General features: G+C 44.9%; 1 protein-coding gene across 1 annotated transcript in view; it reads right to left on the bottom strand.

Moving 5' to 3' along the window:
• LOC144148547 (papilin-like) overlaps positions 1-26,991 on the bottom strand; it is a 91,625-nt gene that overhangs the window by 43,010 nt on the left and 21,624 nt on the right. Inside the window, exon 9 of the mRNA XM_077680068.1 lies at positions 6,251-6,548. Within this exon, the coding sequence (XP_077536194.1) occupies positions 6,251-6,548 (298 nt within the window). The remainder of the gene's footprint in view (positions 1-6,250; positions 6,549-26,991) is intronic.

Below are 26,991 nucleotides of genomic sequence, written 5' to 3'. Positions count from 1 at the left end.
TCATCATTGTAGGTGTCGTTTGCAGTTTCGAACTCCAACCACCTTAAAAGCGTGGATTGAAGCTAAATTTTTTTTTAGTTTGTATGACACAACTGACCAGTGAGGCACCCACGTCTCAAAACCTCTTATTTTCAATTAGGACCGAACCTACGTTGTATCCGCTCGAACTGCTTAAACGTGCGGGCTACTGCACTGGTGATGTTGTAATACCAAAATAAAAATTCTTCAGAAGCAAACGTAAGGAGTTCATTTTCGAGCCGGTATTCTGGCCGTATGCTGTAATTTGTTTCAGCGCTGAATAAAGATTGCTGGTATTCAATAGACACATTTTCATTTTCTGTAGGCCAAATATGTGATTATTACCGGAGTCGTCGTATTTCTAGCAATTTACATGCCTGTAGAAGAGGTCAGCGCCAAAACAACCTTTCCTCAACATTAAACAGTGTTACGAGAAACACGCCAATAAAGCATAAGCTACTTTTACCAAATAGAAGTACCAATTCACTTCGGTAACAAAGAGCCATACCCGCCGCGGTGGCTAAGTGGCTAAGGCGTTGCGCTGCTGAGCACGAGGTCGCGGGTTCGATTCCCGGCCGCGGCGGTCGCTTTTCTGATGGAGGCGAAAAGCAAAAATGCCCGTGTGATCCTCAGATCCCCAGATCCCCAGGTGGTCAAAATTAATCCGGAGCCCTCCACTACGGCGCGCCTCATCGCCTGCGTTGCGTCGGTGCGTTAAACCCTACAATCAATCAACGAAGAGCCAGCGCGAAAACAACCTTCCAAAAATCTTAAAGGGGAACTGAGGCAGTTTTCAATCTGCTGAATACACAGAAATTCGGAAGCGTTGACCTTAAACACCTTACCTACGAGGTGTTTTTCTTATTTTTTTGGTTGAAATAGTGGCGTAATAGGCGAATAAACAAGCGCCATCGCCACGCCCCCGCGACGCGCAGAGCGCAGGCGAGGAGGACGGCACGAGAGTGAAAGGGGTCGTGGTGACGTCGTCGTGAGGAGCGATCGGGAGCCGCGGCAAGTGTTCGGCCCCTGCTGCTGCCTTTCTCAGCGTGCCGTCCGCCAGCGTTAGCTTTCCTGAGCCCCATGCTGTGTTTTGTTTTTATTTAGCAACTAGTAGTGCAAACTTTTTCAGTGCTGCGTTGTACTGCTTATCAATCGTGCCGAGGAAGCGGAGTAACCATGCCAAGGTTCTGCTCGGCATTCGGTTGCAACAGCACCTATGGCCGCGATAAAGTGGTCTTCCACAGCTTCCCGCGGGAGCCGAAACTCGCTGCCCAATGGGTTGCTACTGTAAAGAGGGAACACTTCAAGCCCACAAAGGCAAGTGTGTTGTGTTCCAGACATTCCCAGACAGGCTGCTACTCGGCAGTATCGGGGTGCCATTCTGTCGAAGTGCAACCTCCAGCACAGCCCTGTTGAGGCACACATTTTTTACTTTTCTGGTGGTTGTGGCGCACCTGGGGTGCCTTTGCCTCTCTCGAACCTCCCGTATCTCCTAGCAACAGCAGCAATCTTCTTCGTCGGTCATTGTAACGCAGTGCGCGTATGGGCACTTGTTATGAAAACGTGCTTATCGTGATATGAGTGCCTCAGAAAGGACCACTACTGGCCAAAGCGTTTCAATATAGCTCATGCTGAACAAGTGACGACGCCACTGCAGTTACAAAAGCCCCAGCGGCGGGATATCGGCTCTAAAATCTGGAACAGCAGTGATGACGTCGCAAAAAACAGCTGCGAGGAGCGGCTGTACTACGACCTGACCCGCGCTCTGTAGCGCACGGTAGTGCTCGGTAGCGCGTGTCGGCCGACGCGCTTGTCACACCAAACCGACGGCCGCGCGACCCCCCCCCCCCCCCCCCCCCCCCCCCCACCGACGGCTCCGCGACGGCCGACTCCGCCGCCTTGCCTCTCCGCCCAGGGATCTCTTTCTTTCTCTGATCAAAGTTGGAGTATCGTGTCGCCGCTGCACTACTGAAGCCGTTCGTGCGTACTGGCGTGTGCGCTGCTTGTACTGTATGTACTCCTCAACTTCTTGTTGGATCACGGACAAAGAAAATAGATCTGCGCGCGGCTGCCGCGGCAGTAATAATATGGATGTTATGGATGAACCCCCGGAGAAAAGACCTCTGGAGCACCTAAAATTTGCATATAAATTAGTGCGTACGTCAGCAGAAATGTAACCTCCTCTAATGGAGAAGGCCTTACTTTGCACCATGGTACCGCATTTTTGAGAAACACGGTGCAAGAAAAGGGAAATAATTGTCGTGGCTCAAGACGCCACTCGCTGTTTCGAAGGAAATGTTCCATTGCAAAGGTAGTTGCTTCTCAAAATCAGCGCAGAAAATGATTCACAAATTGGATACGCAAACCATACCCCTTTAAAAAAACGCTAAAAAAACCTGACTTACCCGGGAATCGAACCCTCAAAGTTGAGCGCACGGGAGCGACGCGCGAGAGCACTGCGCCACCCCAAAAACGCTGAGACGTTGCGAAATAGCCTGGGTAATAGATGGAGGCCCATCCTGCCGTGTCATACGTCGGTGTTTACTAGCTGGTTTACAGAATTCCTGACTGGTAAACTGAAATTTCTTAAATAGCACTTGCACAGCAAGGTTCCCCGAAGCCCCCACAATAGCTTTTCGCCATCAACTCCGCTGCTTCGCGAAAGCGCTTGCAATAATGCGTGTGCGCGGCTGCGACTGCGATTTCCCACTGCGGGGATAGCGCTTGCCGTACTTTGGTTTTACGTTTCACGTGAAAAACCTTCGCCGATATTGAAGTTATTACCCAAATTACCCTACGTAACTCTTCTTCTGCACGAAACTGACCTTACATTTTCTACAAGCGAGCAGATCGCACACGCATTTACAGCTTGCCACTCCGGGGTAGCGGCGTCGCCGAAGAGCACAGCCGAAGCGTCGAAAGCCAAAATACACATTGCATTAGCGCTAGTGTTGAGTTGCATGGGCTTCGTGGAGCTTACTGAGTTTATTAGACTCCAGAAAATATCAAAATGGAGCCGAATTCATTGCGGCACGAATGTTGTCTGGGAGCAGTTTTCGCTTCTCGGTCGATTCCCGACGACGCGTCGGACGACCGGTCGGGTGACCGATTTTGTTGGCTTCTTCCGTCGGCGAGTCAGTCACACTACCGCGACTTTCCATCGGCCGACGTGTTTGTGTAGCCGTCGCACGGTATTGAGGTGTTGACATGCATTTAATTCGTACCAGTGAAGGTTTCCCAGGCGGGTAAGCGTTGCCGGTTGGGACACGTTTTCCTCGGAAGTGTTATCGTCACCGGCACTTGTCGCCGTCGCCGCTCGTGCACGGGCGAGAGGCTCGAACAGTACGGGTGTACGATAAACTCACTACTCGGACTGGCCATCGTGGGAATCAATTAAACAAATGCAAATACAGAGTTTTCTGCCGCGACGACCCGCTGGGAACGCGCTTCCTGCTCCGCCTCCTCCGAGGGTCCTCACGACGACGTCACGAAGACTTCACCAATCACGAACGGCGGTGAGGTTCGCCAAATGCCCCTAGTCACACGTTGTTCATTTTTGCCAAAATTAAGTGCTTTGTAATAGTTTATGCCAAGTTTTGACATGATTTTCGAGTTCGCCGTATGCAAAATATTAAAATGCTAGCAAAAGCTCTTTTTTTGTAAAAAGTGCTTCAGTATCCCTTTAAGGAGTCTGGTTAGAAAAGCCGCTAAAACAGCTTTAGCTGTTTTTACCAACTAGAAAAACTCGCCGGCCAACTGACCTTTCGTCTTCGAATCCTTCACTTTCTTCTTCGGTAGTTTCTCTGCTTGGACGAAAAAGAAAAATATTAGCATTCAGATAAGAGGAAGTTATCAGAGACGTTCAGAGGCTGCAGAAGGTGAGTGCCGTACATAATTTCTCACTTACAAAAACTACCTCTCAAAATGGGTATTCCAGCGCTTGTTTAAGGTGATACGGAAACGCTGTTCTTAGAAACGCTTATATTGTTCCAAAAACATAGAAAGGGCAGCCTCCTCCAAACTTATAAAGTAACATCGTCAGTGAGTTCCGGTTTTTTTTTTTCCTTGTTTTACTCGAAAAGCACCCGAGTGTAGTATTCATTCACTGAATGTACAAATATTGTAAACACATCCCGTTTTTATAACCATCTACACTCTTAGGCAAAAAGGACTAAAAGTTCGTCCTTTGGGGGACTAACGGCCTTTGCCACAATCATTAATGCCTCCACGCTGGCTTCGGGGTGGGAGTACACTCCACCGCATCCACTCTCGCACGCCACGATGAGTGTAGGCCAAGTGTAATGACGCATTCGCACAGCTCCGAGTGTTCTATCGGAACGTCCAGGTAACGGAGACCTGCCCAGCCAATGTCCCAGTGGACGCCCAGAAAACACTGCACCTCGTCCCAGAACTAACGTGCAGTGCTGCATTCTAGGAACACGTGCTCCGCCGTCTCCAAACTCCCGCACAGGAAGTAGCCCGCAACGCGCGGCCGAAAGAAGCCACGTTCTTCCTGTCGTGATCCCACCGGTAGCACCCCGAAGTGGAAACGGCAGAAAAAGTTTTTCGGCCCAGTCAAATCGGCAGGCACATGATTCGCTTTAGTACGCCCCGCTTAGCCGCCTCGACTGGTGGCTGTCGGTACAGGGGTGGGGGAAGGAGCTTTGCGAGAAGGTCGTAGTATAGCCGGCGGGGCTTAACTGCTAGAAGGTAGTCCCATGAGAACTGCTGTTCCAGTATGGTGATGGCGCCAGCGATTTCTTATAGAAAGGGGCGGCTCGCGCGCCATGGTGCAGTTGCACAGTTGTGACCTGCCACTTTGATATGTGGGCAGAGCCGATTGACTGGAGTGCTCCACGGAGAAAAGAGTTGGACTGGTCTCGGAAATATATAAAACGTTGGACTGTCAGCTTAATCTCCACGTGGACCAGACCTAGGCCGCCGGCATCTAGTTCCCAAAAGAGATTTGTGCGTCTCATAGGCTCGTACGAGGAGCGCCAGACGAAGACCACCCATGCAACTTGTTCACCGATTTCTTGTCGATGGAGGTGACTCGCTCCGAGTATAGGGTAGCCGGGTACACTACGACATTGCAGATGTATGCTCAGGCGACCAAGGCGATGTGGCGTGTTCTCCATGGTTGCAAGTTGGCCTCCGCTGCCGTTAGCCTAGGTCGCCATCTGGCTGCGTTGGCTTCCCATAGGGCCATGTTCACGCCCAGGTAGCGGTGTATTGAATCCTTCCAGCGAGCGCTGCAGAAGCTGGGGGGCTTGAGTTCCCATTCACCCAGCCAATATCCCTCCGATTTGGAGAGGTTTAGCTCCGCTCCAGAGAAGCGGCAGAAGCGACGTGCGAGCTCCACGACCTCGCTCACCTGGATTCGTGATGTGCAGACGACGGCGATGTCGTCCGCGTACGCTAGCACGCGGAGTTCTTCATTCCCGAGGACCAGTCCCCTGATCGAGTTGGAAGTAGCGATCATTCGACAGAGTGGTTTCAGATAGAGCGCGAACAAGACAGGAGACATTGGACATCCCTGGCGGACCAACCTGCTGACCTCTATGGGTGGTCCGAGTGCTCCCCCCAACATCACACGTGTTGTGATGTCTGCTAAACACGTTTCTAGCCATTCCATCATTGTTTCCCCTATCCCACAGTGCTGAATAAGAGCGAAGAGAAATGTGCGATCGACTTGATCGCAGGCTTTTCGAAGATCTAGTTGCAGTACCGCAATAGGCATCACGCCCATCTCTGCAGCCTCGCAGGCGGTCCTCATCCGATGTAAATCGGTGTTGATTGAGCGACCTTTGAACCCGCAGGTTTGATGCTCACCAACCACGCCTCGGAGGGCCATCTCGAGGCGTCGAGCTAGGATCCTAGCGAGTATCTTATACTCGCTAGATAGGAGTGTGATTGGGCGGAAGTCGGTTACGGCCGGTAAAGCTTTGGAGCTGGTCTCTGTGGGGATTCGAACGAGGTGGCTTTGCCGCATAGAGGGAAGGAGCCGACCTTCCTGCCTGCATTTTTCAAAAACGGTCACTAGAATGGGGCCCAATTCTTTTCGAAACGCCCGATCAAATTCGGCGATGATGCCGTCCGGACCTGGAGACTTGTTCTTAGGGAGTTTTTTTTATTTCGCGGTCTACCTCCCACGTGGTTATAGGCGCGTTGATTAGGTCTTTTGCGTCGTCCGGCACTGAGGGTAAGGAAGAGAGTACCTCGGTGGGCACACCGTCTGGCGTCGGTCTAGACCGGAAAAGGTCTTTAAAATAGTCGCAAAAGGCTGCCGCCACTTCCTTCTGCCCCTGCGCGACTCCGCCACCGTGGCTGACCTCGTTGATCTTTTTGCGGGCGATGCGCTCGCGCTCGAAAGCCCGGAAGATCTTGGACGGCTGCGCCTTGTACTCGACCCTCTGCTCGCGGCTGCGGACAAGGGCGCCCCAGTATCGCCGCTCTAGCTCACTCCGGAGCTCTTCTTTAGCTAGGCGGATGCCGGACGGATGGTCGGGTACAGCGTACAGCGTGTAGTGCTGTGCCAGGTGATGGATTCATTGCAACTGGTGCCGGAATTTCTATTCGTTCAAGCGACCGTGACCCCGATTTGCGCTTTTCGCTTAGCGCTTTGCTAACTTGAGGGTCCATTGCACATTTCGATTCTAAGTACAGCCTCACAATTCAGTTTTTTCTCGTAAAGAGCAATACACTCGTCGCCTGTTGAGATAGATGGCTGGGTGATCTGACGACTCATTTGTTTACGCACAAATTAGCGCAAACTAAGTGTATTCTTAGTGTTCGATACATGCGTTAAGGGCTCTAGGTATCGTGTGTGAAAGCGGTCGTCTGTGTGAGTGTCAGAATAGGGAAACAGACCATATTTTCCTGCATCGGCCAAATCAAATTTGGTATTGCTTAGCCTGAATTTTTCAGATTAGCGTCGCTAGGCGATCGGGACTGGGAGATGCAACGGGGTTTTACAGCAGTTGCAGCATTGTCACAGCTTTGGTGCACAAGGCAGTTATGTACCGAGTGTAAAGGATAACTTCAAGACGCTTACCTGTACCGAGCATTTTTATTTTGCAGTTGTTGTCATCAGCACCTAATGCGTATTTTTGTGTCTGTGAAACATACATATTCATTACGCTTGGGGATCAACGTTTGCTATTGTCAGTAATATTTGTGTTATTGTTGACGGGCTTGAAATCTTTCATTGGCCGTTATTACCTCGCCGAATCGTATGCAACATAGCGTATCACCGTAACCTCGCCGAGAAGCTTCTGTCGATCAGGCATCGCCGCTCCTTGCCATTACCCGCCGCTCGATTGACACTAGGCGCTTTTTTTATAATTAACATAAAGATTTTTTTCCTGTGGCACCATGCAAAGGACCCACTGACTGCAATGACTTGTGTTTTGGGAATCCGTAACTGTACACAGACATATGCGCCAAATGGGAACGACGACACCATTAGGGGATTAACGACGCAGGAAAGGGACTAAATGCATGCGTTTTGCCTTCTCGTCACTCCTTATAGATCGGCGGGGACGAACAGTTAGTCCGGATTTGTGCACACGGCACACACTCTGCTACAGATACTCCCATTGAAGATGAAGTGTTGCCCGTGAAGACTAACTGCTGTATTTTAGTCCCTATTTTAGTCCTTTTTGCCTAAGAGTGTACACTTTCTATAAAACATTTCAGGATAAACGGGAAGTCAATGATGCGGCACAGTAACCACACGGAATTGAATAATGGAACATATACCAACAGGAGCATATAGTTCCTGCTGCACCGCTCAGGGAAACCGATACTTCAAGGTTTCGATGGGGACCGGTAGGTAGAAATATCAAGAAAGCTGTGCATAAAAGGTAGTTTCATTGATGTACACAAGATTGTTTTATGCAAAAGATATGCTAAATTTTCATAACCAAAACCTACTCTTGATTACATCCGAAAAATTGCTCAAATTTACCCCATCCTGCATCAGGGACTTTCACTGGAGTATTTTAAAAACAATTCTATCTCAGGTTGTAATTTCAAAGGATCACTGAGAACAAAAGTGGAACTTTTTGTCAGAGACCGGAAAAATTTAATAAGTTAACCGCGTCAATCCCCTCAATTCTATCCCTGGCGGCTACGAAGGCACGAACAAAATATTGCCGAAATATGGCTGCTTTGTCATTGTTTACTGCGATACCCAACAGGATTCATTTCACACTTAAATGCTGCCGCGTTTGAAGAGCCCCACTTATCAAGCCAAATTCTCCAAAAAAATAAGTATCGCTTCGAAACGACGCCATGGCGCCATGCAAATACTTGTGTTTTCAGCCAGGAGCACCGCTTTTAGGGTCAGGAAGAGGGGGAAAAGCACACAGAGTTTGTTACAACGAAGGCACAAAGCGACGCCAACTGCCTCCCGTCATTTTGCTTGCGATTTGCACCTTTGCTACAGTGTTCCTGTGTGGGCTTTACCCTTCTTCCTGTCCCTCAAATCCGCATCCCAGCCTACGAACACATGCATTTGCATAACGCTACCGCGACGTTTCAAAATAACGCCTCTTTTTGGAGAATTTGGCCCCAGATCTTTCAGACACGATCGTGAACTCGGGGACTTCGTGAACGAAGCTGTCAAAAAGCAAAGAAAACCAGAGAGGCGCTCATCATGCAACACCTGCTTTAGTAATAACATCGTAGCTCTATTCTCTAAAAGTCTCTATGGAATACCTATTGCAGTAATTATCGTCATTATGTTAAACCTGTTTATGTACACAACGTCCTCAGTCATTTATTGCCAACTGCTGCTATACCGCCTTCTCCGAAGCTTGGTTTTGCTACAATTTTTCTAGCATTCCTATATCAGATTGTCGGTCTTCTCTTTTGATAACCCCTGTTCCTTTATTGCCATTCTGCTAGTCATGTGGCTCACTAGTTGTGAGTACGTCAAGAAAGACACACTGCACGCAAAGGAAGCCGATGCTTTGCCGGCGCTTGGTTGGTCACCCTTACGCTCTATGGGGCGTCGGCTGGCTATGCGTGCCTTTAAGCGCAAGCGACGAACTAACCATCTTGTAGACAAAGTTGATTGGCTGCGCAATCTCAAGTTGAGTATAACATTATATAACATTGCGGGCATACTTTCTGCTTTGAATCGTAAGAAAAAAGTTTAGAAAAATTAAACCTCAGCCATTTTTTTTATTTCCCTGGCAGGTAAAAACTGAAGTTTTCTTTCGAGGTGTTTAGCAAATTTAGGTGCATTAAACTAAGTGATAATATAGGGACACTTTAGTTTCCCCTACTTCATGACAGTCACGGCGGAAGCCTTGGTTTCATTCCTTCGAAGGTCTTGCGACTGAGAGATTTGTCTTGGTGGTCTCGTGATGCCGCACACATTTTAGCAGCCTAATCAAGGTTTCAAGCCACACATATCGCATGAACAACTGGGCGAATTGGAGCTCTTTGGGAAATATCCGTCTTTCCCAATGTAGAGACCTTTAGGCAAACTATTCTAAGCTTCCCACTGTAATTAAATTTGTAGCACTATAAAAATCCAACCACCAGTATATTGCGAAAAACACTCTCATCAGTGTTAAACAAGTGGACGTGTAGTAAAGCCACAAGAATGTTTGCTCCTGTTACCCGCGAGGAAACTGCTCAGGTACTTGCCTGGTTTGTTCGAATCTCCCGCATTTTCCTGGGCTGGTTTCTTGACTGGTGTACCGATAAATAATCGAACACGCAAAAGGAATCAAGTAAAGAAATACATGTGAATCCTAAAAAGGCCAGTCCGCATGTATTATCAGGCTTTCAAATTGTCATCCTATGTTTCTCCTTCAGCACTTGTTAACACGGTTAAAAAGACACTGAACGATGTTTATCGCAATTTTTCTAATGGTCGAACTAATGCAAAAACAACGGAAATAAAATACGAGAACTACGAGAACTATCGCGTTTTGTCTGTCCCATTGATGGAAAAGATTCAGAAGTAATTCCCTTTTTATGAACTTCAGTAGTTCTCAATGGATGTTCAATTTACTTTCAAAACGTTATCACATGTCTGCTCTCAGTAACCTGGAGTACTTTTGAGGACAAGTATAATGGAACATATGGGGAGATAGAGGTATGACACGCAAACAACATCGAATAGAGCTATGCAATATAAAGCATCCATGTGGGACAATTGCTGCGGTATAGCAACAGTAAAAAGTAATAAAGCAACTCATAAAATAACAGGCCAAGTACCGTTAAACGAATAACATAGTCTTGTTTTGTTAGGCAGGGGACCTACATTTTATTTATTGGTGAATTGCTGCACTAAAAATGTGGTTTTATTTACGTAAATAACTTTTCTGATTGAGCCGTAGTCTGTTTTGGGCGCCAAAACCGGTACTTTTAAAAACCAGTCATTTCTCTTGAAACCTTGAATTCTTACTTGACGCTTTGCATACACTCCATTTTTGTATCGCGCATAGCAGAAACTTTGGGTAAGATTCTCGTGTTCGCGCACAGGAATTATTCCTACTGTTATAACATCTACAGCAAAACATTTGTTGTGGGAGCTTGTTTTTGCGTGAACTAAAAAGATTTCCGCATTCTCGTACTCTGGAGGTTCCCTACATCCATTATTACAATAATAGCGTTTGGCGAGTTCTATCAGGACATTGTAACATCTGCATAAAACTATAAATTTCCTCATCTTGAGTAGGCAGCGTATAAAAACCCATATTTTAGAATAAATAACAATGAGGAATTTCCCTGCTTGTGTTGGCAATACATTTTCAGCACATAACTTATTTTCGTCATCATTTATATATTCAGCCCCTTTATCCTTTGAACGATCTCCATTTATCCTCTCTTACTCACCTTCACTGTCTTAACAGAGGTGTGCCAAGAATTCTCTTGTCCCTTAATCTGGTTATCATCTTCCCTCACTATCAGCCCCGTCTGGGTAGCCGTCCTGTTACCCTGGTGGTCCACCGACGTATGTGATAATAGCAGAACGCATTTCTTGCAATCATTTCTTTTCAACGATGGCTAACACTTATCTTTAATCTCCTCACGGGAGATACAAGAGAACTCTTTTTACCAGCAAACTTTTTAGCAGCAGAAGAAAGGATCCTGTCCCCGTTATAACGTACGCTTACAGTTGTAGCCCTCTCTCTCAGAGGAAATTGTTTTTCCTCCGTAAAAATATGTTTAGATCAACTATATTTATATACTTTTCTAATATAAACCTGCCCAGAGGAGAATAAGCCGACTTGTCAATTAGTGACGCCGTCGGGTAGCATAGCCAAAAAAAGGTTCAGTCCGGGTTTTACAAACAACAATTCCTTTCACTACTTGCCTTTTTTAGTGACATCCGCCTTAGTCTCCCCCCCCTTTGTTTCTTTTTGTCCTAAAGGATTAAGGAATATTGAACCGTGTACAAACAGATGAATAACGCTGACGTTTATGAGTACCAAAGGGTTTACATGTTTCAGTTGTAAAGGGCGTCACCCCGAATTAGCTTCACAGCTCCCGTTCCGCTAGTAGTAGGCGATACGGAGATGTTGCGTTATGCAGTGTTTATTGTATTTGAGTGTTTCAGACCATTGTAACCTGTACAAACTGTAGATCTAAAGCAGTAGCCAACGTTTCAGGCGTTTCTTCATCGTGGGAAATGCGTTATTATGTCCATTTTAATGACCTGCAAATCGGCGGCGCCCCGCATGTTTCCATTCTTATCCTAAAAACCTAAAATTATCCCGCCTTTTTTAATTAGCTTTGATTACGTATCTTTGAAAACAAATGAATAGGTTGAAATCAAAGGTAAACATACTTCACAGCAACAACCAATTTCTAATAGAGTATAACAAATATTACACACTTATTGGTGCAGCATCGCACAAGTGCCACAATGCGAACATTTTTTGTTTGTTCGATAATGTGGAAGTAAATATCGAGCGAAATATAATTCCCACGGTACTTGTTTGGAATATTCACGTAAAAGCTCTGGTTTTCAAAGAGAGCAGCGGAAAAAAACAGACGTGATCAGACCAAAAAAGTATAGGGGTAGCTGCTTTGCGCAGAGCTCTAATAGGTAATATTATTCCGCAGTTACTACCGACCAAATTAATACTTACCTATTGGACAAAATTCCTTTCGTATCAAGCAGTAACCTGCCATTACACACCACACTGGAATGCTTTTAAAGCTTCCCTTCAGTACACAGCTTCAATTAACACGTCGTCGCTGGTCGCACATACAAGCATTACTTCTCAGATGGTGGAAACTGGTCCTGACAACATTTGTATTTTCTGGAAACTTTGACGATCGCCTATAAAAACATGATCGCGATCTGCTCAAAATAGGGGGTTGTTTCTTTAAAAGTGTGTTGCTCTTGAAACATTTCCTGCTATATTACCAGCCGGCCTAATGCAAATTATCTACATGCCAATATTACAGTAAATTTGGGGACTTATACGCAATAAAAAAAACCAATGAGCCATCATTCCCTTAATAAACAGTCAAGAACAACCACCGTGATAGACGTAGTGAAATAGGACAATGACGACACCCATCATCAATTTGACTCAAAAAATGTGATCGGCACTGTGATCGACCGTTGCCATACCAGGAATGTACATATGCGCAGAATTTCAAATAGCCCATCTTACCCCTTTTACGGCTCAAGAACTTACTGTCATCCGTTGTACACTTTACATGATTGAAAAGACACTATGCTCAAGATGGACGATCTTATGCGACTCAACGCCTGCGCTTCAATTGCTTTAGTCAGCCTTGTGCCATGGAACCTATGAACAGCACATGGCTAAGATAAGGCTATTGTACGACCGTGCCGCACAAGCGGGTCATGGCATTCTCTTCCCGTGGCTTCCTAGTCATCGCGACATTCTCGGAAACGAAAGTGTGACGCTGCCGCCCGCTTGGCCCACCAAAGCACAAAGACCACATCCATTCCAATTTCAAGGGCGGGCGCAGCTAGGGCTCTCCATAAACTTGCCCGGGAGGCAAAGCTATCCAAATGCACTACCCAAGAGTTTACGTGCACTCATAATAGTTCCCTGGACCCGCACCTTCAACGTCCACTTCCATTAGGGCTCCCCCGGTATGATGCAACCATTCTTTGTCGTCTCTGGCTTGTAGTCGCATCTACAAATGCTTTCACTATTTGATTGGAATGGCAGCCAGTGAGGCGTCCAGATACCATACATTTCCATTGCGAGTGTCCACGTTTTTCTAGGGAAAGAAGCCAACTCTCTTCTACTCTACGAAAGCTAGACTCTCGGCGCCCGTTCTCTCAGTAGAAAATCCTGAGCCATTGGCCTTCTCCGCAATCCACGCACAAGGCGAGAAACCTGCTGCTGTGTTTTAAAAAAAAAACGCCCGACTTGCACAGAACACTGTAGCGCAAAAGAATACCCCCTGTGAACTCACTGAACTCTTCTATAAATAGCGTCCTACCGCTGCGAACACCACTTTATGCTGTGACCAGACATTCATCTTCTTTTTCTATTTTTCACTTTTTCTTTATTGTTGCCCTTTCCCACGTGTAGGATAGCACAGTAGACCGTAGCCTGGTTAACATTTTTTCCTTTCTTTTGCCTTTTTTTTATCTCGTTGTAGAGCCATGTGCGTGAATTCAAGTGCAGTCGGATGGATCATCATTGAGGGTGTCGTTTGCATTTTTTATCAAACCACCACACCAGCGGATATTGAAACCAATTTTTTGTTTTGAATGACACAATTGATTATTGAAGCAGCTACATCTCATATCGTCTTATTTACAATTTAGACAACAACTACGTTGTATCACTCCAAACTACCTAAACATGCGGGCCTCTGCTTTGGTGTTCTTATGATACAAAAATGAAAATAAAATTTACCTGCGAATTTAAGGTTTTTATTTTCGAGCAACTATTCTGGCAGTCTGGCGCAATCAGTTTCGGCACTCAAGAAGGATGGCTGCTAATCAATAAAAAGATGTTCATTTTATGTATGCTAAATATGTGATTCATTAACAGAGCCCTTGTATTTCTGTCAATTCTCATGCCTATAGAAAGAGACAGCGCGAACACAACCTCTCCTCAGCAATAAACAGTGCGGCGAGAAACGCCACCAATAAAGCATAAGCTGCTTTTACCAAATACAAGTACCAATTCACATGGGTATACAAGGGGCCAGTGCGAAAACTATCTGTCATAAATCCTAAGAAGTCTTGCGAAAAAAGCCGTTAAAAGAGCCTTAGCTGTTTTTACAAACAAGAAAAACTTGCCGGCCAACTAACCTTTTGTCTCCAAATCCTTCCCCTTCTTCTTCGTTGGTTTCTCTAGTTGGATGACAAAAAAATAATTTAGCAGTCAGAAAACAGGAAGTTATGGCAGACGTTCACAGGGTGTAAAAGGCGAGTGTCGTACATAATTTCTCACTTACAAAGACTATCCCTCAAAAATGGTATTCCAGCGCTCGTTTAGGGCGGCACAGAAACGCTTTTCTTAGGAACGCGTACCATGTTCTAAAACAACATAGAAAGTGCAGACTGCTTCTAACTCGAAACGCTTTTCTTAGGAACGCGTACCATGTTCTAAAACAACATAGAAAGTGCAGACTGCTTCTAACTCGAAAAGTACAGATCGCTACTGAGTTCCTCTTTTTTTCCTTCTTTTCTCGAAAAGCAGCCGGGTGTACTCTTCATTCACAGAATGTACAAATATTTTAAACACAACCCATTTTTCTCACCTCGCACACCTAGTACAAAACATTTCAGTAGAAACGGAAAGGCAATGGTGCGATAATGTAACAATACGGAGCTGAAAAATGGAACATATATCATCAGGAGCATATAGTTCCTGCTGCACAGCTCAAGGAAGAACCGATACTTCAAGGTTTCCATGGGAACCGGTAGGTACAAATATCAAGAAAACTGTGCATAAAAAGTAGCTTCATTTATTTACAAAAGATTGTTTTATACAAAATATATGCTAAATTTCTATTAACCACATTGATTTTTGATTACATCAGAGAAATTGCTCATATTTGGCATCATGCTGCATTAGGGACTTTCACCAGAATATCTTAAAAAATGTTCGTTCTCACGGTGATATTTCAAAGGATCACTGGGAACAAAAGTAGAGCTTTTTGTCAGATACGAGAAAAAATAGTAAATTAACAGCGTCCTTCCCCTCAATTCTATTCCTATCGGATACGAAGACACGAACAAAAATTCGTCAAAATATGGCTGCTTTCTCATTGTGTATTGCGATACCTAGAAAAGATCTGCGTCAGACTTTAATGCTGGCGCGTTTGAAGTGCCACACTCTTGTGGCCGAATTCTCCAAAAATATGCGTCCTACTGAAATGACGCCGTAGCGCCATGCCAATGCATGTGTTCTCCGCCAGGGTCGCCGTTTTGAGGGGCAGAAAGAGGGGTGTATGCACACAGAGTTTTGTTACAGCAAAGGCACGAAGCGAGATCGACTGCCTCCCGTCATTTTGCTTTCGATTTTTCGCCGTTGCTACAGTGCTCCTGTGTGTGACTTTACCCCTCTTCCTGCACTCAAAGCGGCGCCCCAGCCAACAACAAATGGATTTGCATGACGTCACCGCGCCGTTTAAAAACAACGCCTCTTCTTGGAGAATTCGGTGCGAGATCATTCGGACAAGATCGTAGCTTCGGCTACTGAGTGAACGAAGCTGTCAACAAGCAAGGCAAACTATAAAGGCGTTCATCATGCAACTACTGTGGTAGCAACAACAGGCGCTTCACAGAGCAATAAAAATGACAAATGACGTACTTGAGGTTGCACAATTTTTTTTATCGAATACCAGTTGCGTCAAATATCGTTATTATACTAAGCCTGTTTATTTACACAAAGTGCTCAGTCAATGATTGCCAACTGCTGCTAACCCGCCTTCTCCGATGCTCTATTTTTCTACAAGTTTTCTAGCAGCCACATATCAGGTTGTCGGTCTTCTCTTCTGGTAACCCCTATTCCTTTAAGTCCATTCTGCTACTCATGTGGTTCACCAGTTGTGAGTACGCCAGATTATATTGGCGGCCTAAAACCGCTCCATCGTATCAACGAAAGCTACCATATCTGCCTCTCGTACGCGCCCCCATGTAGAACACGCTCCCTTCGTTAACATTAGTCTTAGTTCTATCATTTTAGGGGGAATGCTCTACTACGTTGCATCATTCAGAGAATTCATCGCGTAAAATTGACGTTCTGCCGCAGTCGTGCACGCTTCCCCAATACTATCCCTTCCTTGCTCGCAGCTTCGTCTTTGCTAAACCACGTGACTAGGCGAATTTGAAACGGATGCGTCGCCGGCGCCTTATTGCCCAGCGGCACCTGGGCCGTCTCTGCGCACGGTTCAGCGCTGGCGAACCACTTGTATAGGCGAGTGTTCAACGACTCCTACAGCACTCTTGCTTTGTAGGAACGAACTCTGGGAAACACACGTTGCACGCACAGGAAAGCGATGCTTTGCCGGCGCTTGGTTCCTCACCCTTACAACCTATGGCGCGTCGGCTTGCCTGTGCATGCCTCTACGCGCAAGAGAAGGATCTAACCATCTTGTCGGCATAGTTACACAGCAGGCTACGGAATCTCAGGCTAAAGGAAACATCCACAACACTGCATGTATACTTTCTGATTTTGATCGTAAGAACTAGGTTTAGAAGAGTTAAACCTCATCAAGTTTTTTTTATTTCCATGTCACGTAAAAATTTTCTTTCGAGCTGTTCTGCTAATTTAGGTGCATTATACTTATTGATAATAGCAGAGCACTTTAGTTGTACCTCTTTCTTGAAAGTGACGGCGGAAGCCTTGGTTTCATTGCTTCGACGGTCTTGCGACTGAGAGATTTTGTCTCAGCTGTCTCGTGATACCGCACAAATTTTAGCTGCCGAATCAAGGTTTCGAGCCACAAATCTCGCCCGAACAACTGGCCGAATCGGAGCACTTTTTGAGATATCTGTGTTCCACAATGTAGAGAAGTTTAGGCAAACTATACTAAGCTTACCAATGTAATTGAATTTGTAGCACTGTACAAACACAACCGCCTGCATAGGGCGGAACAAGCTCTCATCAGTGTTAAACAAGAGGAAGTGTAGTATATCCGCAAGAATGTTTACTCTTTTTATCAGCGCGGAAACTGCTCAGGAACTTGCAGGTTTTTTCAAATCCGCCAAATTTTTCTGGGCGGGTTTCTGGTCTGAAGTACCAATAAATAATGAAACACGCCAAATGAATCCAGTAAAGGATTACATGTGAACCCTAAAATATGCCGGTTCGTGTCTATTATCAGGCTTTTAAACTGTCATCCTAACTTTCTCCTTTACCGCTTGCTTACACAGTTAAGACACTGGAGCGACGTCCAACACAACTTTTCTAATGGTAGAAGTAAGAAAAATTACAGAAATAAACTCCGAGAACTCTCGAGTTTGTCTGTACCACTGTTCTGAGTAATTTAGAAGTAATTCCGTTTTTATGAACGACAGCAGTTCTCGATATGATGTTAAAGATACTCCCAAAGCGTAGTCACGTGTCCGCTGTGAGTAACCTGGAGTATATGATGGACAAGTATAATGGAACATATGGGAAAATAGAGGTATAACGTACAAACAACATCGAATAGGGCAGTGCAATATAAAGCATCAATGTGGGCCGGTTGCTGCGGTACAGCACCAATACAAAAGTGATAAAGGAAGTCCTAGACACAAAACATAAAGTAACACGCCAAGTACTCTTAAACAAATGAAATAGTCCAGTTTCATATTAGGCAAGCCACATAAATTTCCTATATCGGCCAACAACTTCTCTAGAAATTAGGTTTTATTTACGTCTATATTTTTTTTTATTGAGCAGTATTCTGTTTCAGGCGCCAACACCGGTACATTTCAAAACCAGGTATTTCTCAGGGAACCTTAAATTCTTACTTGTCACTTTGCACAGACTCCATTTTTATATCTTGCATACCAAAAACTTTGGTGATATTTTCTCCTTCGCGCACAGAAATTATTCGTATGGTTATAACATCTACAAAAGCATTTGTACTAGTGGACTGTTCTTGCGCGACCTAAAATGAGGTCCGTATAATAAAATGATGGTACTCTGGGGGTTCTCTACTCGCAATATTACAATAACACGGTTTGGCGACTTCTATCAGGAAATTGTCAAAATTCAAAGCAAACTATAAATTTCCTCATCTTCCGCAGGCAGCGTAACAAAACCAACATTTTAGAATAAATAACAAGGGATTCTCTTGCTTGCTTTGGCAAGATATTTTCAGCCCACCACTAATTTTCGTCATTATTCATATATTCAGCCCCTTTTCCTTTGAACGATCTCAATTAATCCTCTCTTGCTCACCTTCACTGTCTTAACAGAGGTGTCCCAAGAATTCTCGTGTCCCTTAAACTGGTTATCATCTTCCCTCAATATCAGACTCGCCTAGGTAATCGTCCTGTTACTTAGGAGGTCCAGCGACATATGTGATCATAGGAGAACACATTTCTTGCACTTCTTTCTTTTCAACGACGGCTAACACCTAATGTTTATTCTCCTCACGGGAGACACAAGAGAAATCTTTTTAGCAGCAAACTTTTCACCAGGAGCAAAAAGGTTCCTGCCAATGTTATAACGTACACACACAGTTGCAGTTCTCTCTCTAGGAGAAATTTTTTTTCCTCCATAAAAAGGTGTTTACATAAATTACACTTATATACTGTTCCAATACACACATGTTCAGAGGGGAAAGAAGCTCTCTTGTTAATTCGGGACGTCATCAGGTAGCATGGACAAAAAAGGTTCATTCTGGGTTTTACAAACACGAATTCCTCTGACTACTTGCCTTTTTGAGTCACATCCACCTCAGCCTCAGTCTGCGTTGTTTCTTCCTGCCCTAAAAGATTAAGGAATTATCAACGGTGTACAAAAGATGGATAACGCCGACATTTATGAATACCAGAGTGTTTACATATTTCAGTTATAAAAGGTGTCACCCCGATTAAGCTTCACAGCTCACATTCCGCTAGTAGTAGGCGACACGCAGATGTTGTGGCAAGCAATTTTTATTGCATTTGAGTGTTTCAAACTATTGTAGCATGTACAGTCTCTAGATCTAAACCTGCCAATGTTTCACACGTTTCTTCATCATCGGAAATGCTTTATGGTGCCAATTTTAATGCCCAGCAGATCAGTGGCGCGCGGCATGTTTCAATTGTTATCCTCAAGACATAAAATTATCCCACCCTTTTTAAGTAGCTTTGATTACGTACGTATGAAAGCAAATGAGTAGGTTGAAATCAAAGGCAAAAATACCTCACAGCAACAACGATTTTTTTAAATAAACCATAAAACATCGTGCGAAATTATTGGTGCAGCATCGCACAAGTGCCACAATACGTAAAGTTTTTTTTGTTCGGTAATGTAGAAGTAACTATCAGGGGAAATATTAATCCCACGGTGCTCGTTCTGAATATTCAACTAAAAGCTGTGGTTTTCAAAGATAGCAAGAAAAAAAACAGACGTGATCCGACTACAAAAAGTGCAGGGGTAGCTTCTTTGCGCTAAGCTCTAATAGGTAATATTTTAGCGCAGTTTCTACCTCACCAATTGACTCTTACCTCTCATACAAAAAGCCATTTCATATCAAGCAGTAACCTGCCATTACACACCGGCCATGGAATGCCTTTCAAGCTTCCCTTCCATACACAGCTTGCATTAACACATCGTCGCTGCTCGCACATACAAGCGTTACTTCTCAGATGGTAGAAACTTGCACTGACGACATTTGTATTTTCCGGAAACTTCGATGACCGGCTATAAAAACATGATCGCGATCTGTACCAAATAAGGGATTGTTTCTTTAAAATTGTGATGCTCCTGAGAAATTTCCTGCTATATTAACAGACAGCCCAATGCAAATTATGTACATGGCACAATTATAGATTGTGGTAAATTTGGGAAGTTATACGCAATAAGAAATCCCAACGAGTCATCATTCCCATACTAAACCGTGAAAGGCAACCACCGTGATAGACGCAGTAAAATAGGGAAAGCCGATACCAAGCATCCATTTGACTAAAAAAACGTGATCGGCACGATGGTCGTCCGTTATTATACCAGAAATTTAGATCTCCGCAGAACTCAAAATACCCTATTTTGCGCCTTTTACGGCTACAGAACTTAGTCATCCGTTGTACACTTTACACCATTGAAAGAGCAGCATGCTGAAGATGGGCGATCTGATGCGACTCAAAGCCTGCGCTTTAATCGCTCCAATCAGCCCTGTGCCATGAAACCTATGAACAGCTTCTGGTCGAGATAAGGCTATTGTACGACCTTGCCGCCCAAGTGGGTCTTAGCATTTCCTTTCCGTGTCTTCCTAGTCACTGCGGCCTTGTCGGAAACGAAAGTGTGACGCTGACGCACGCTTGGCCCACCAAAGCACAAAGACCATATCCATTGCGTTATCCAGGACGGGCGCAGCTAGGACTCTCCGTAAACTTTCCCGGGAGACCACGCTGTGCAAATGAATTGTCGGAGAGTTTACGAGCACTCGTAATGTTGCCCTGGACCCGCACTTCCAACGTCACCTTCCATTAGGCCTCCCATGGTATGATGCAACCATTCTTTGTCGTCTCTGCTTGTAGTCGCGTTTAAAAATGCTTACTTCTATTTGATTGCAATGGAACCCAGTGAGGCATCTAGATACTGTGGAACCCCGATAATACGACTTTGAAAGGACCGCGAGAAAGCGTCGTATGACCGGGGGTGTAGTAGGATGGGGGTGCTGCGTATAGATTGCTTCCTAGTAGACGGCCTCACGCGATAGGTGGGCTGCGAAGGTATTTAAACTTCTATCTTTAGTGCGTTCTCGCGTTATTTGAGATCCTTTAGCTGAAATCCCAAGTTAAAAAAAGCATGCTGTGCCCACCTCCCCTTTATGGCGTCCAGCTAGCCCGCTAGCCAAGTGCCGCGCGCTACGCCATATAATGCCGACGTGGTTAAGCGAATTGAGAGATGAAAAGGCGAGTGTAAGACTGCCAAGGCTTAGCGAAACGAACGATAGTACACAGCTGAGATCAACAAAACAACGGCATTGCTGTGCCTGGTGGAGACACCGTTTGAACGGTCCCGTGGCATCGCTATTGGATCATAGTTCTCAACACATAGCTGTTTTCGTTTCCCACGAAACCCAGAAATGCGAAAAGGATACGGTAATTCAACTTTCTTGAGTAAACCGTGCTGCGGCAAAAATTATAGCATGGTCTTGCTACCGTGACTTGCAGCGGCGGCCAGCGACGGACCCAAAAATGGCGAGGCCAACCACTAAGTGTCTACTCCCATCGCCTCCTGCATTTTGCTTCTCCTGCGTGAATTGAGGTACTCTAGCAAAGGAAAGAGCGGAGTGACATCGCGGCTTTCGATGAGCAGAGAGCAGAGATATAGGGAGAAAGATCGTAGTGAAAGGGAGAAGCTTCTAGCAAGCGGGCGGGAAAGCGGCTGTCCGGTCATCGTCGTGCGGCTGCGTCGTATGTGTTTCGCGTCCCTCGGCGGTTCAACGGGAGCTTCAAATTCACGCTCCACCTTCCACCGGAATTTCGACTTCTCGCGTTTGGAGCGTTGGCGTACTTCTGCCGCATAGGGCCGTCGCAGCTTAACTCCCGCTCACGGGTACCCGCCTCCTGGCTTGCATCTGTTCAGTAAGTGGTCTGACCAACCGGCGGACCTTTGCATATCAAGGAGCGTCACATGGGGGTTAGAATAAAGAAGGTCAGGACGGGTGGCGAAGCAACCAGAGTCCGTCATATGAAGCGGACCGTAGGCATTCGAGCGTCGTATCATCGGGGATTTTAATGAATTGCTTCTATGGGCAGTTTGCGGAGACCGCGGTGATCCGTCATAAGAAGTGGTTCATCGTAAGTCGGGGGGACATATCAGCGGGGTTCCACTGTACCATACAAGATTTTCTACGCGAGTGTCCACGTTTCTTGGGTAGGAAAGAAGCCGTCTCTCTTTAACTCTACAGAAGTTAGACTCTGGGCGCATGTTCCCTGAGGAGAACATCCTGCCACACTGGCCTTCTCCACAAGTCACGCAAAATGCGACAAAAGCGCTGCTGTGTTTTTTTTTTTAATAAACGCCTGACTTGAACAGAAGACCGCAGCACAAAAGACTACCCCCTGTGAACTCACTGACCTTTTTTACATATAGCGTCCTACCACTGGGTCCACCACTTTCCGCTGTGTCCATTCATTCAACTTCCTTTTCTGTTTTCCACTTTTTCCTCATTGTTCCACTTTGCCACGTGTAGGATAGCACACTAGACGGTACCCTGGTTTATATTTTTGCCTTTCCTTTATATTATTTCTGTATTTTTTTAGAGCCACGTGTGTAAATCCAACTGCAGTCGGATGGATCATCATTGCGGGTGTCGTCGGCCTTTTTCTATACTCGATAACAACTCAAGAACGGCACCTTCTTATGTAGTGTATCACTCCGCCAAAGCGCCGGACCCGTGACGTCAGTGCGCGCGCGTTTTTAAAGGGGTTTGCTATGAATGCGTGATATCGTCTGCCTTGTCTCACGCAGTTTGTTTGTCGTCACTGGAGTCGTTTATAAGCATACTACGTCCACAAAATCACGGGAATGGCTCACGCCATGTTCAAAATATTCCCAGTAACGCCCTACTTGCGCCGCGCGGAGAAACCTGCGGCTACGGTGTTAAGGCACAGCGTCAACTTCCGGTGCCGTTCTTAAGTTGTCACCGAGTATATCAAACCACCTGAACAGCGGGGATTGAAGCCATTTTTTTAGTTTTCAATAACACAAGTGATCAGTGAAGCAGCCACATCTGATATCCTCTTATTTGCAATTAATACCAAAACTACGTTGTACCACCTCAAACTGCTTAAACATATAGGCTTCTGTTTTGCTGTTCTGGTAATACAAAAATAAAAATTCTTTACCAGCAAACTTAAGGCTTTTATTTTCGAGTCACTATTCTGCAGTCTGCTTTAATTAGTTTCGGCGCTGAAGAAGGATGGCTGGTATTTAAAATAGACATGCTCGTTTTATGTATGATAAACATGTGATTGATTACGGAGCCCTTGTATTTCTATCAACTCACATGCCTTTAGAAAGGGTCAGCGCCAAAACAACCTCTCCTCAACAGTAAATAGCGCGGCGAGAAACGCCGCCAATAAATCATAAGCTACTTTACCCAAATAGAAGTACCAATTCACATGGGTATCCAAGAGGCTAAAACAGCCTTTGCTGTTTTTACCAACTAGAAAAACTCTTGGGCCAACTAACCTTTTGTCTCCGAGTCCTTCACCTTGTTTTTCGTTGTTTTCTCTGCTTGGATGACAAAAAAATATATTAGCAGTCAGAAAAGAGGGAGTTATGGCACACGTTAATAGGCTGCAGAACGCGAGTGTTGTACATAATTTCTCATTTACAAAACTATCCCTCAAAATGGGTATTCCAGCGCTTGTTAAAGGCGATACGGAAACGCTGTTCTTAGAAACGCTTATAAAGTTTCCAAAAAACATAAAAAGGGCAGCCTCCTAAACCTTTCTTTTTCCATCTTTTACACGAAAAGCACCAGAGTGTAGTCTCCATTCACAGAATGTAAAAATATTGTAAACACATCTCGTTTTTTGAACCGCCTACACTTTCTGTAAAACATTTCAGGATAACGGGAAGTCAAAATCGCGACAACGTAACAACACTGAATTGAATAATGGAACATATACCAGCAGGAGAACGTAGTTCCTGCTGCACAGCTCAGGCGAAAACCGATACTTCAAGTTTTTGAAAAGAACCGGTAGGAAGAAACACAAGAAAGCTGTACATAAAAGGTAGTTTCATTTATGGAAACAAGATTTGTTTTATGCAAAATATATGCTAAGTTTCCATAGACACAACTGACTCTTGATTACGTCAGAAAATTGCTCGTATATAGATATTCCCGACTCAGGGACTTTCACCGGAATACTTGGAATAAATATTCGATCTCACGGTGTAATTTCAGAAGATCCCTGGGAACACAAGTTGAGGTTTTTGTCAGTTGCGGAAAAAAATTAATAAATTAACAGCGCCTTTCCCCTCAATTGTATTCCTGGTGGCTGCTAATACACGAAAAAAATCGCCGAAATATGGCTGCTTTCTCATTGTCCATTGCGATACTCAAAAAGATCCGGGTCAGCCTTAAATGCTGCCGCGTTTGAAGTGCCTCACTCTCGGGGCCGAATTCTCCAAAAAAATATGCGTTGTTCGGAAACGACACCGTAGCGCCATACAAATGCATGTGTGCTCCGCCAACTTCGCCGCTTTGAGGGGCAGAAGAAGGGGGAAAGCACACAGAGTTTTGTTACAACAAAGGTAGGAAGCGAGATGTACTGCCTCCCATCATTTTGATTGTGATTTTGCGCCGTTGCTACAGTGCTCCTTTGTGTGCCTTTCCACCCCCCCCCCCTTCCTGAACTGAAATCGGCGCCTGAGCCCACGGATACATGCATTTGCATTACGCTACCGTGCGGTTTCAAAACAACACCTCAATTTGGATAAGTTGGCCCCAGATCATTCGGAGAAGATTGCAGCCATAGCTACATCGTGAACTAAGCTGTCAACAAGCAACGCAAACTATACAGGTGCTCATCATGCAACGACTGCTCTAGCAAAAACAGGCGCTGCACAGAGCAATAAAAATGGCAAATGGCGGTCTTGATGTGTAACACAAGTCACTATCGAATACCTATTGCGGTACTTATCGTCATTATATTAAGCCTGTTTGTGTGCTTAAAGTGCTCAGTCGATGATATCCAGCTGCTTGTAACCCGCCTTGTACGAAGCTTTGTATTGCTACAATTTTTCTAGCATTTGTACATCAGGTTCTCATTCTTCTCTTTTGATAACCCATGTTCCTTTATAGCCATTCTGCTACTCAGGGGGCTCATCTGTTTTCTGTACGTCGGATTATATTCGCGGCATAAAACCGCGTCATTATATCGACGTAAGCTACTATGTCTCCCTCTCGTACGCGCTCTCGTCTAAAATAGGCTCCGTTCGTATTCATTATCTTAAGTTCTATCATTTTAGTGGGAGTGCTCTACTACGCTCATTTTCCAAAGCCTTCATTGCGGAGCGTTAACTTTCAGCCGTCAGCGCGCAAACTTCTCCGTTACTTTCTACCTTGCTCGCCGTGTCTTTGTTTCACCACGTGACTATGACCAGATGATACGGATGCACCTCCAGCGCCGTATTGACCAGCGACGCCTGGGCCATCTTGGCGCACTGTTTAGCGCAAGCGAACCACTTACATAGGCGAGTGTTGAACGCCTCACACTATGCTTTCTTGGTTTGCAGGAACGAACTCTGGGAAACACACTTTGCACGCGCAGGAAAGCGATGCTTTGCCGGCGCTTGGTTCCTCAGAGGAACCCTTACAACCTATGGCGCGTCGGCTGGGCTGTGCGTGCCTCTAAGCGCAAGAAAAGAATTTGCCATCTTATAGACATAGTTACACGGCAGGCTGCGCAATCTCAAGTTAATGCAAACATCCCAAAACACTGCGCGGATACTATCTGCTTTTGATAGTAAGAACAAGGTTTAGAAGAGAACCTCAACCAGTCTTTTATTTCCATGTCACGTAAAAAGTTTTCTGTCGAGGTGTTCAGCAAATTTAGGTGCAGTGAACTAATTGATAGCATAAGTACACTTTAGTTTCACTTGTGTCTTGACAGCGACGGCGGAAGCCTTGGTTTCATTGCTTCGAAGGTTTTACGAATGAGAGATTTTGTCTCGGCAGTCTCGTGATACCACACAAATTTTAACTGCCGAGGTTTCGAGCCACAACTCTCGCACGAACAACTGGCCGAATTCGAGCTCTTTTTGAGATATCTGTGTTCTACAATATAGAGAAGTTTAGGCAAACTATACTAAGCTTACCAATGTAATTGAACTTCTAGCACTGTACAAACACAACCGTCTGTATAAGCCGGAAAAAGCTCTCATCAATGTTAAACAAGAGGAAGTGTAGTAAAGCCGTAAGAACGTTTGCTCCTTTTACTAGCGCGGAAACTGCTAAAGTAGTTGCAGGTTTTTTCAAATCCGCCAAATTTTCCTGGGCTGGCTTCTGGACTGAAGTACCAATAAATAATCCAACACGCGAAATTATCTAGTAAAGGAATACTTGTGAATCTTAAAAAAAAAAGCAGTTCGTGTGTAATATCAACCTTTTAAACTCTCATCATAAGTTTCTCCTGTACCGCTTCTTTGCACAGTTAGGAAGACACTGGAACGATGCTCAACGCAACTTTTCAACTGGTCGAAGTAATTCAAAAATAACGGAAATAAAATCCGAGAACTCTCGCGTTTTGCCTGTCCCATTGTTCTAAATAATTCAAAAGTATGTCCATTTTTATGAACTGCAGTACTTGGTGGGATGTTCAATATACTTTCAAAACGTTATCCCATGTCCGCTGTGAGTAACATGGAGTACATGTGCGGACAAGTATAATGGGACATATGGGAAGATCGAGGTATGACATACAATGCAAATAGAGCAATGCAATATAAAGCATCATTGTGGGCCAGTTGCTGCGGTATAGCACCAGTAAAAAAGTGACAAAGCAAGTCGCAGATGCAAACAGTAAAATAACTGGCATTGTACCCTTTAACGAATGAAATTGTCTTGTTTTATTAAGCAGTGAAAATTTATTTTACTTATTGGCAAATAGGTTCAGTAAAAATCTGTTTTTTTTACGTCTATAACTTTTTCGATTGAGAAGTACTTTTTTAAGCGCCAAAACATGTACTTTTTTGACCAGTTATTTCTCTTGAAACCATCCATTGTTACTTGTCTCTTTGCACAGTAATTTTTTTAATCTCGCATATCAAAAACTTTGGTGAGATTCTCTCCTTCGCGCACAGAAATTATTCCTACTGTTATAACATCTGCAAAAAT

Source organism: Haemaphysalis longicornis, unplaced genomic scaffold (genome assembly GCF_048455015.1).
Source record: "Haemaphysalis longicornis isolate Haplotype H1 unplaced genomic scaffold, Haemaphysalis longicornis Haplotype H1 scaffold_8, whole genome shotgun sequence".
NCBI lineage: Eukaryota > Metazoa > Arthropoda > Arachnida > Ixodida > Ixodidae > Haemaphysalis > Haemaphysalis longicornis.
The sequence above is the reverse complement of the archived record's forward strand: the minus strand, read 5'-3'. Positions and strand labels throughout refer to the sequence as shown.